At 39.4% G+C, this 12,064-nt stretch overlaps 1 protein-coding gene across 8 annotated transcripts in view; it reads left to right on the plus strand.

Annotated features, from left to right (window-relative positions):
* The window catches only part of INPP4B (inositol polyphosphate-4-phosphatase type II B), a 753,420-nt gene that overhangs the window by 405,260 nt on the left and 336,096 nt on the right, over nt 1-12,064 (plus strand). For all 8 annotated transcript variants that reach the window (XM_034661577.1, XM_034661575.1, XM_034661579.1 and 5 more), the window contains one exon: nt 11,195-11,313. In XM_034661577.1, the coding sequence (XP_034517468.1) occupies nt 11,195-11,313 (119 nt within the window). The remainder of the gene's footprint in view (nt 1-11,194; nt 11,314-12,064) is intronic.

Consider the following 12,064-nt stretch of genomic DNA (forward strand, 5'->3'; position numbering starts at 1 on the left):
ATTCTGCTACTGGCTACCTGTGTGACCCTAGGCAATTCATTTTTATTGGGGGGAACCTTGTGGATTAATCTGAGGTAGTGTACTTAAAGCACTAAGAATGGTGCTGGATATATAAGTGATCACTTGACGGTATTATTCTAATTATTGTCTTGGGTTAATCCCTTACCCTCTCTTAAATTCTGATTCTTCATAGGTAAGTTGTGGATTAGAATTCTTATTTCACAGGTGTTTGAGCAAATATGTGTGAAAATGAAAAATATATTATTAGTGCGTTGTTAGAAATTCAATCTTGTTTTTGCACATATTGAATCAGACCTTCACAAACACTCAGTGAGAAGAACTATAATTCCCCATTTCCGGATGGGAATATTGAGACTCCATCACAAATCCAGTCACCCGGTCAGGACTGGGATCGATGACCGGGAACCTTGGGTGGTTTAGTGCATAAAGAAAGTAAGAACTGTCAAGGAGACCTTCAAACAGAAGGTGTCTCATATTATCTTATCTAGTGTACCACATATCCTGGGAGAGTAGAGAAGGTGGTTCTTCTTTAATTTGAGTAGTGTAAACTACTTCTCCTTTGTTCTGAAACTTCCTGTATAGCTAAGGCTCTGAAGCGCTCTTCAGTCAGCTAGCAGGAGCTCTGCTCAGCTTTAGGTTTAAACTGCTGTCCTTGGAGATCCCAATTTTTCTAAGAAGTATCCTCTTTGTTTCCTTCAAATTCTGATTCTCCTAGAACCACTATCTCCTACTTTTCAAATGGTCTGATCTACGTTTTTTTCCACATACTGTTAACTTCTGGATTTTACTCTGAAGAATTAGACCCTTCTGCCCTCAGACTATCCCATATTTGCTTTCTCACCTACACATACTCGCTTGTCTTCTTTCTCGTGTTCTGTGTCTCCTGGATCACGAGTCATTTCTAGCTTTAGCTTATCTGTACCAAAACCTTGTTTTATTTCCTGTGAGTCAACCATCTTGTGATGGGAGAATTGACACCCCGAAAGCTTGATTTTCTCTTGTCTACAGGAAAATCACACGTATGATTGACTCAAGAGATTCAAGAAAGATGGGGAGTTATATTCTTCAAGCTCTTCAAAACTCTCCTGCCCCCAAATGATGTTATAGATGGAGACAAGTAAACAAGAGGCTAACTCCCCCCCAGGACAATCTATTCCCCCCATTCTCCCTTCTCCCCTCTTATTTTCTATTTATGTAAGGCTTTGATTTAATGCTTTTAATCTAGTTATAAAATATTTGGCATTAGAGGGACAACAATTTCATTAAAAAATGATTAATTCCACTTATAGATACTAAGTGCAGCACATTTATAAAAAATAATATTAACTGAAATTTAAAAAAATACCTTAATTTTAGCACCACCTCCTAAAATGTAAGCCTTTAAGTGTAATATATACAATGCAACTCTGCTAAAATATTTTGGTTTGAGAAAGCGTGTCTAAAAATGGCCTCATTCAGGATTTGGTGAAAGCCAGATCGTGAGTCATTGTGTTATGTGTAAAGATGTCCAGATTGAACAACTGCTTTCCAGATTGCATGCTACTTCCTGCCCAAACAAATGGACTCTTTCAGGAGACCATCAACCCCTGGGGGCAACATTCCAGGACCCTATTTCCTTTATTTGTCCTCCCAAATACCTCCTAGACATCAATCATTCTGTGTCCTTAGAGTTCAACAGCTCTGAGTGCACTTCTCTATGCCATCCATCTTTGGTAATTCGGGCTCTGAGTTTCCTGCCACCCCTCCTGTAACTGTCTCCACCAGCCCCACAGGCCACATCTCTTGGTTTGGAGGTAAAACAGGGAAGCAGGCAGCCACTACTTACTAACCCACATGCCCTTCTGGATCCACTGATGGACCCTCTGCTTGTCCGGATAGGAATCCTATTGGTTCCCATGTCGAACTGATAGTCCTGGAAGAATGCCGTCATCTTGGCCTGTGGGCAGGTAAAAGGCTTAAGATTGTTCTCTGCATTGTTTTCTCTGACTTCTGCCATCCTAGTTCAAACACTACAAACTTCCATTAACTGACTTAGAGTATTTCTTTTAGCCTTCAGAGGGACCTGCTTCCATTCTTGGAACAACGTTTTCATCCTTTCTTAAGCAGCACATATGTTCCTGCTGAAAAGAGCAGCAGAAAGCTGCAAGCTCTTGTTTCTGAAGCGGAGCATGGATTTGGAGCTTGCACACAGAGAGCCCAGTCTGTATACAGTGTCGAGTGATGATGCCAGACCAGTGTGGGGCTTTTGGCATGTAGGGTTGGATATCAAAACTTGAAGGGACACAAGCACAGACTTGTGTGTAATTCAACTGCTTGAGGATGGAGTCTCAATCACCAAAGTAATAGTCACAAAAACAAGACAAAATAGTATTTTCTGAGGATTGACATAAAAGAAGCTGAGGGAGCTGGGGACAAGCTGGAGAATGGGAGTCTTCTGGTACTGACAAAAGCGATTTGAACCAAATTTGTTCTTTTTATATGCAAATGTGCTGTCTTCTGTACAGCTGGCATCTTCACTGCTCCAGAGCACAGACAATCAAAGAGCATTTCCCGAGAGCACCATTGTTCCAGGAAGAGGTTCTTTTTTTTCCCTCTCTCTCTAGATTCTTCAATGATACTTAAATTCAGAACTGGTACTAAGTGGGTAGTTTATTTTCATATGTATAATGTTCCACACTGAGGAAGTGAATTTCATCTTCTCAGCCATTTTTTTTCCTTTTAAAAGGCCAACACGTTTTTATTTAACACACACAGAGACATGCATAAGATGTGGTGGTATATTTGTATATTATTCTGTTATGGGGGAAAAGTAAAAAAAAAAATTTACTTCAGGACCTTCTTTCCTACAATGTGAATCCAGCTTTTTACATGAAGGAAATTAGCCTAATTTATAACTGAACCAGTTATAATGAAATTTAGGAGTAGTGGTGCTCAAATCTCAGTGTAGCAAGAATTCTAAAGCAGTTTCTATAACAAAATCTTTTAAATTCCCTCTTGCAAATTATTGCCTATATTCCTCAATAACTCTGTCATCTGCTTCCTCCCTAAGGCATTAGTCTCATCCTTTCCTCATGTTTTATTTGGGTTCTATTATCAGAATATTGAGAGTCTTAAAATCTTGTTACAAAGCTAACTCACCATTGAACATGCAGAGGACGAGACAGAGTAGGATGACGTTATTGGGGGAAAAATTAGACAGCTGAATACTCTGCTGTTGGTAAAAAACAATTCAATAAATATGGTCTTCATCCTTGAATCACGTGTTGTGATCCACAAATCTGACTAGTAAAAAAAAAAAAATTAAGAGAGAGAGGCGGAATTTAGTGGAACAATGAGGCAGCACCAGGCACATTGTTGTTCTGGACATGCGCTAACACAAGCAAAGTTTAAGCCCAATGCTACCTGACACATAGCAAGTATGCAGTACATTTTGTTTCCTGCCCTGCCACCCCCATCTTCTTTGCATGCTTCACATATTATCTTAAATGAAAACAACTTTAAAATTTGTATGAGATTAGCGTTTTATTGTAGTATAGGAGCAAAAAATATGCATTATTTCAGTATGTCTAAAGAATTCTTGCATTAGGATGACATGCTTTCTCGTGTGTGTGTGTGTGTGTGTGTGTGCGCGTGCGCACATTGATTTCTTGTGGGTTTTTTAAAAGATTTTTATTTATTTATTTGAGAGAGAGAGAGAGAGAGTGAGAGAGAGCACAAGCAGAGGGGAGAAGCAGAGGGAGAGGGAGAAGCAGATTCCCCACTGAGCAGGGATCCTAATGCGGGGCTCAATCCCAGGACTCTGAGATCATGACCTGAGCTGAAGGCAGACACTTAACTGACTGAGCCACCCAGGCACCCCTTGGATTTATATCTAATTTTTCAACCTTAAACACTGAATTGTTTATTTTCTAAATAACATTGTTTATTTTCTAAAACCTTAAATTAATACTGTTGGTTCATGTTATGGGGGAGTACTTATCCTCCTTGAAGAGTCAGGCCCTGATTTTGAATTTGGGACCTTTATTTTATTTTATTTTATTTTTAACTCATTGCCTTAAAAGACAAAATGAAACCAAAAAAGGAAAAGAGAAAGAGTTCCAAACATTCTAATCTTTTTATGCCAACTTCTATATATTTTTTTATTTTTCGAACAAATATTGCTTATGTTGGCAGTTATGCATGGTTCACATACTCTTGAGGGAAGTATGTGTTAATTAAAATCTCCCACACAACAGTTAAGGGAGAAATAACACATTTTTGTTTTATCTCTGTAAGGACTTAAAAACAACTGCTTAATTGAAGGAAAAGCTGTGGTGGCTTAGGAGAGATGTGCTCCTGACCCTAATAGTCCCAAGTCTTATAAATATACAGTGATGACTTCAGTGACCTCATCTTTCAGAGTGATGAGAGAAACATATGTTAGAGAGGAAATTTGAGATGGCAGAAGAGAGAACACAAAGGGAAAATGCCAAATGAGAAGAATTACAGAAAGTAGCCTTGATTAGCTGAAAATATGCTAAAATGAACAGGCATCCAAGATGTAATGCTAGACTCAATGGATTAAAGACTCTCAAAGGTTCTACAGAGAATACTGAATGTGCATAGAATGTAGACATCAATGGCCATAAATCAGTCAGTATGATATCGAGCCACATTTTTCTAAGAAGCAGTCTTCAGGAAATATTTAAAAGTGAATCGAGTATTCCCAACTACTTAGGAAATTCTCATTTTGTAGATATTAATATGAAGCAGGGACAGTGTGCATTCTGCCATTTTACTGCACACAACGGAATTATCATGGAATGCAGTGTCCTGGGAACAAAGCGGTATTGTCTTCTGAATCCACCCAGGGGATCTGAACTGTAGAGGTTGGCAGCCTAGGCTTCAAAAAATTGTTGTCTTAAAATTCTGGAGAGAAAAGAAGAATAAAGAACAGAAAGGAAGAAGAGACTAAAAACAGGAAAGCATTTTATACGTGTTATACTGGCAAAGCAATTAGAAAGAGGGGCTATTCAGCTTTTTAAGTGTTACATTTTTTAAATGTATGTCGTAAATTTGTATAATCTCGATTTAATCACTGGTATAGGATGGTAATTGTGAAACCATAAAATGGAGTACACTGTAATTTATTGGACTAGAAACATAACCCAAATTGGTTTATCAGTTGATTAGTGGCATCTAATTTTCTGGAGTACAAGGAGAAAGATATATATGAGACATTTATAAGAAACTTGAAAGAACAAAAAGAATTTGAGAAGTAAATTAAAAAAAAAAAAACAACAACTGTGTTCTAGGCTGCAAGAGTCTTTCCCACAGCCTTGGGGGAAGTGGCTGATCCTCTCAGCCATGGTAAGATAAGAATGGTGCTGTTGAGGGAGCCTAGAAGCCAGATGGTTATTTCCCTAAAGCCCTATTTGTATAAGGCTGCTTTTTTATTCAAGATCCCCCATCCTCAGTGCCCTGGCCTTTTTTTGCCCTTCAGGGGCATGGGTTTATCTCTTCCATTTTCACTATGAAGAGTCTGCAGAGGGTACAAGGGGTAAGATTTCATTAAAGGAGAAGGTATGCTTCCATCAGGCTATATTGGGTTCTAGCTATAACATTTATTTTTAATTGCGAGAAAAAGACAACTTATGAGCATGTGTAGTCTTCCTTTTTGATGAAGGAAGTATACAGAGCAGAGGAGCAAGCCTTTCCATAACCCATTGGGACATCTCAGGGGTTAAGATAATGCTTCCCTGTGAGCCATCGCTCTCTATATAAAGGAACACTAACCCCCCAGCTAAACCCCTGCTCACAGGGTGAGTTGACCATTTACATGTAGCTCAACTGCGGGACAGACAGAATACAAAGCTTCTGTTATTTTTGGCTTCTTTTTTGGAAGTGCCTAGTCTGAGGTATATTTAACAAGTGTAAGTGTACGCATCTGATTTCACAGAGGGCAACATATTAATACCTATGATTTCTGAAATTAACAAATAATCCAGTAAAAGGTTTTAAAACATTTTTATTTATCTCTATGAAAACAAGAAAATACCCCCCCCCAAATCACAGCTATAAATTTAATAAAATGCTTTTACTGAAAAACCAGAAGGTTACACAAAATTAGGACCAACCTGGAATATCTTAAGCATATAACTATCATAAGAATATTGGATAGATAAAATCCATTTTTGTGTTGAACCATAACTATATTCATATTAATGTTAATGATAATAATGTGCCTAGCATTCTAAATACACTGCTTCATATAATCTTTACAACAAATCTATGAAATATGTCCTATTACATCCATTTTAAAGATTAAAATGTAGAGACTCAAAGAGATAATTTATCCAAAGTCACATAACCCCTTAGGCTGGATCCAGGTTTCAAATATAGTGTTATCTTGAGTGCTTGAGTGAAAAAGCCATTCCTCTATGTTCTTTATGCTACACTGTGTGGTTTCTCCTCTAAGCCTTACTTTCTTTTTGCTAATGTAAAAACAGAAAATAGAGATGTGGAAATTCTTGTCAAAGTCCCCTGTCCCCATCTCCTTTGCTTGTGGCCATTGCTTTGTTCTGGAGGAAAGAGTATAAACTTTGTTAGATGCCACTAACGCTGAATGGCAAGAAGAGAAATGAAATGGAGTGAGGCAAGAAAAGTGATCTGACTTCAAAGAAGAAAGAGTTCTTAAGAGAAAGAGAGAGTTGCTAGGAGTCAATTGCGAATTCACAGTATCCCAGTGGCTCCTACCCCTGCTCTTATGAAAGCCTGTGGCAGGCATCTCTGCTCATTTGCACACTCCGTATCAAATGCAGGTCCTAGAACGTTAGGATTTGGCCAAGGCTGCTGAATTCGAAGGCACTTGAATGAATAGTTGTGTTCTGCTTCTGATGATTATTGCTGGAACTGAACTCTAGATAGCAGAGTCTAGAGACAGTTTGAGGCTTCCAGCCAAAGTTGGCTAGAATGATGACAAGGCTGTGTGGACTCAAGAGACTTGACATGATTTAGAAATGACCGCTGAATGAAACAAAAACTGATATTTTGTGAAAACAGTATTTCTGCATAGAGAGAATATTTAACTTAACAACAACTCTGCAGACCCTGCCCCTTAGCCCCTGGTCCCTCATATATTAGAACTACAGGAACGAAAGATGATCTGTGCTATCTTCCTAAGACACCAAGTTGTAGCTTAGAGCATCTCGAGCAGAGGTTAGTAACCTCTGGTCCTTAGGCCAAATCTAGTCACAGAAGTATGTTGTGTGGTTCTTACAGCATTAGCCTACACAGTGACTGGGATTTCAAGCCCCAGACAAATCCTCAAATCAAGCCACAGTGGGTTTTCATTTCTTCGGGCAATGAATTTGAATAGAGGTCCCCTCTGTTAATACAGCATAGGCTTTCCAGTTTGCTCAGTGCCTAGGCCTCCCCCCAGATATTGAAGCTCCATTTATTTTTATCCTTGCTTGCATACTGAGGATTCCCTTCCATCGAGTGAGAGCTGTCTGTCTCCTGTATGAATCCACGCTGGGGATGAGGCTGGGCATCTCATTCAAAGCACTGGCAGTAGAAGGTGAACCCTCCTATTGCTAGTTACTATAGAAAAGTTAACAGGGAAAAAAAAAGGCTCAGAGCTCTTTTATTTTTTTATTTTATTTTTATTTTGTCTTTTTTAAAGATTTTATTTATTTATTTGACAGAGAGAGACAGTCAGCGAGAGAGGGAACACAATCAGGGGGAGTGGGAGAGGAAGAAGCAGGCTCCCAGCAGAGGAGCCCAATGGGGGGCCCGATCCCAGAACGCCAGGATCATGCCCTGAGCTGGAGGCAGGCGCTTAACGACTGCGCCACCCAGTTTATTTTTTAAATAAAAGTTTTATATTATAGATTTTTAAAAAATACTCATTACTTCTATATTGCTGTTTTTTCCCTTTCCAGTAAAAAGTAAAACAGTCTATTCAGTGGACACAAGAACACTTGAATCCCAACCTATCAGCGTCTTCTATATGTAGTCTTCTGGACTTTGGGAACATTTTTAAATAGCTCAGTCCAAAACAAAACCAGTATATAAAAATACTATATATATATGAATGATTTCAGAGAGGCATTTATTAACTACCCATTTAACTCAAGAAATTCTTAAATGAATAAAACAAAACAACAGAAGCAAACCCCAAAGCACTGTTTTAGTCTTATGAGTTGAGAAAGGCCATTTATACAGAGCAGAGTTTTGTTCGGGTAATGGGCAGTGGTTGGAAGACTGAAAAATAGAGTTTCCAGGCTTCCTTATTAGCTACCAAACAATTCTGATGCGGGTTAGACTTTATAGTGATCAAATGAGTAGTATCTCCATGAAGCAATCCAATCACTCACCGTTTATCACCCCTCCAGTGGGACAGTTTCAGTATGTATAGAGCCATGGGGTGTATGGGTTTCACTATATGAAATGCAATGACTCATGCACTGGTTTGGTATTTACAAAGAAATATTGGACCTGGTGACAGCGTTTAAGGAGGTATCTGAATATGACTGAGTCAATAAAAAACATTTTACAAAATAATAAAACACTAAATATTGGTAGATGTTATATTCACATAGGTAAATATTAGTATTATAATACTGGTAAACTTTATTTTACATAAAAAAATCCATTAATAAAAAGGGGCTAATGTCTTTTTCAACTCCACCCTAAGAGACAGGAAAAGAGAAGAAGACACTCCATGAAGAAATGGAGTGTCTAAGAGTTTGTGACTTAACATCACATAACTGAAAAACAAGGAATGTGGGAATAGAGCTCAGGAGTTCTGAATGATCTCAGGGTCTTTTCATGATACCCTCCTGCATCCTACTGAGGGAACAGAAAATCCTCTGGGCTTTTGGGAAGAAAAGAGATATGTGCTGCCCAAGACACAAGTTTAGTTTTTGTTTTCTGTGCCTGTTTTTAAATATAGAATATAGAGAAATACAAAATGCCCGCTATTGCTGTTTTTGCTTCTTCAGTATTGGGATATCTGTAAATTGGGTTGGACAGAGCATTTCAGTTTGATGAAGATTTTCTGTTTTTATTAGGAGTGAGTCTGAGAGTTTCACTGATAAAATGGAGAATAGCTGCTCACTTCTGGGAAATAACCACAGCCCACAATCGAGCCTGATAAGAAATCTGAAAACGAGTAACTTATTTTGAGCAAAGGTGTCATAAGCTCATCAGATAGAGATGAGGCTACAACCGGGAAGAGGGCAAGATGCGTGTGTTTGAAGCGAAAAAACTCCAGCTTTAAAATCCAGGGACAGATACAGTCAATATCAGTAAGTGGAGAGAAAGCTGTACGCTCTGAGCAGATAACCAAGTGAATGAGGGATGAGGTTAAATGCATTCATAAGGCAAGTAGAGGAAATGATCAAAGTAACCACCGAAGAACAGTAAAGTCTAAATCTAGCTTTTTTTTTTTCCTTTCCGGAGATATGTTAACATTGAAACCTCGCATCAGTTTCCTAAAACTGTAGATCTCTTGGGTCAGACAATAAAGAATCATGGCAGTGGGTCTTCCAAAGAGAGATGTCATTGTGTAGGAGAGGAATTCAGTAAGCCAGGAAAAGAAATAGAGCTAATGGGGAATGATGTAAACAAACGACCAGGGTTGTAGTAATGGGAGTGTGAGTGCTTACTATTTCTAAGCCTCTAGCTCTTAATATGTAAAACTGAAATAGTAAGTCAAAGTTCTGTGTTGAGAAATCAAAAGATAATTAGCAAAATGCCTCAAAAATCAGGATGGCCAAATAAACTATAGCTGTTACTTTTTTTCACATATGCTCTCCTAAGCTCTCCTGCATTGATAGAGGCATTTAAATAGAGGTGGTTTAAGTAAGGAAAAATCATGACAAAATACCATACAGGAATAAAAGGATCTCCAAGTCTGGCAAGAAGAGTTAAGAAGGTAAAAAATTTTGCCCAGCATTGCCTAGCTAATAGAACTAGGCAAAAACCAGACCTGTTTGGTTCTAAAGCTCCTGCTTTTTTCTCTATCCCATTCTGCTTCTATAAATGAGATATCTGTAAGCCACTAAAAGGTGATAATTGCATTTAAAATTTCCTTTGCTTTCAAGTTTCGGATTTAAGCCGTAGTACCTCGGTCCCAGTGGATGAAGGTCCTGTAAATTGGGGCAGTGGCAGAGCATAGTTTAAATGCACCCCTCCTTCTGTCCCTTCCCGCAGCAGTCAGAAGTGTGGGGTAAGGATGATACAGAGCCCCGCACATTCTCACTAAGGATCTAGATCCCAGCGTCCTCCCAGCCTGCCTTAAGCCGCCAGCTGAGCCTAACTTGAACCCTCTCTGGTGAGGACACTTTGCATCAGACTTAGCCACCCAACTCCAGGTAGTAAAACTACTATTTCAAAGCCAGGGGACAAGAGATGTTGGACATGATGCAAAGGAATATATTTTTGGATTTTCCCCCCCAAACTGTGGGAATGATATGTGGGAGGAGGAAATATTCAAGTAAATATGGTATGGTGCTGAGTCTGTAATATGAGCCTGGTGTCTCAAGAGAGTTCTTACATTTGTGGCCCCTGGGCAAGAATTAACCCATCCTTATTCCACATTTCTCAGTCCCAGACTTGGCTGGAATCCCAGACAGAGGGCGTTTCTAACCCCTCCTCTGCGGCTCGCCTGGGGCTTGTGCGCTGCTTGGGTAGGGTAGCCCCTCTGCCCAGTTTCTGTCGCTGTGTTTGCTTGTAGCCAACAGACTGGTAACGAGCAAGGGTGCATTGGTACGTTTGAACTACTCCCGCCAATGTCAATAAGGAACAGCATGAAGTTTCCCGGATATAGCCCGACTCAGCTTACTTTGTCTAGGAGTGTGAATTAAAGCGCAGGGTTTAATGACTAATTAAGTCTCTCAAGTCCCTGAGCTGTGTGTGCAGAGTCACACGTTAGAGCTGGGATCCCAGGGCGGCCGAGAGGAGCAGGAGCGGCAAACGTGGTCAGTGGAAATGAACTCTCAGGGCAGCTCCGCAGCACGTGACTTCCTATTTCTGTAAGGTACTTCCAAGGGACTTCCTCTGTAAAAATCAGCCGGAGTCCCAGGAGATTTCCTTCAGCGCCGTCGCTAAGTTTACTTCCAGCTCGGGACAGAACTTTTCCCTGAGACACCGTGTTAGTTTTTCTTTCTCTTTCTGCTGTCATTGCCAGCATGCAAGGATCTTGTGGCCCCCGTTCGTGATCGGAAGCTGAATACACTGGTGCAGATCTCCGTGATCCACCCCGCGGAGCAGGCTCTGAAAAGATACTCAAGCACGGAAATTGTGGAGGTGAGTCAGCGCGCCCTGTGCCTGCCTTCCTCTGCCCTGCTCTCGCCTTCTCAGCCTCTCCCTGGGTTTGAGCAAACAGCTGAAATAAGTTCGTTCATGGCCTGTAGCTATGCTAGGTTCCTGTCCTGTGTCATTTAGGAAAGCATACCTGAGGTTATTAAGCATGCATTGGTAACTTACCAGAATAAACAGATGAGAGAAGAGCTTTTTTCATAAGAGATCTTGTTTTTCTTTAGTAAATAGAAAAAAAAAATCTCACTTTGACTCCTTAAATAGATCACCAAGTAGAGAAATATATATATATTTAATTAAATGTAATGAATACCTAATTTGGGAGGAATAAAAGAGAGTCATAAAGTACCCGCAGAGAAGTTAAGTGTTCTCGCACTTTTCATTTTTTCCTGTGTTCTTCAGTCTGCCCATGGAAACTTTATATTCTTTCCTATTTGTGTGTCTTTTTAAAGTACCATGTTTTTTAAAGAAAGGTAGATGATTAATTTGAGAATCTGTAATGTTTCTAGCTAAAGGGTGTAAATATTACTCATCAGATGAGAGATTTCCTATTTACATTTATTGTTACTAATATAACATTCAAAATGTGTCAGGAGGAAACTTGTTATTGTATTGGATCAGATTCAAAAGAGGAAGTGTTTCCCTTTTGATTATTTTGTTCTCATCAGGCATATTTCACGAACTTAGTGAATGAGAAATACTGGAACATCTGGGACTACAGAAAGTATACTTTAAACTC

The sequence above is a fragment of the Ailuropoda melanoleuca genome, chromosome 5 (assembly GCF_002007445.2).
Source record: "Ailuropoda melanoleuca isolate Jingjing chromosome 5, ASM200744v2, whole genome shotgun sequence".
Taxonomy (NCBI): Eukaryota; Metazoa; Chordata; class Mammalia; order Carnivora; family Ursidae; genus Ailuropoda; species Ailuropoda melanoleuca.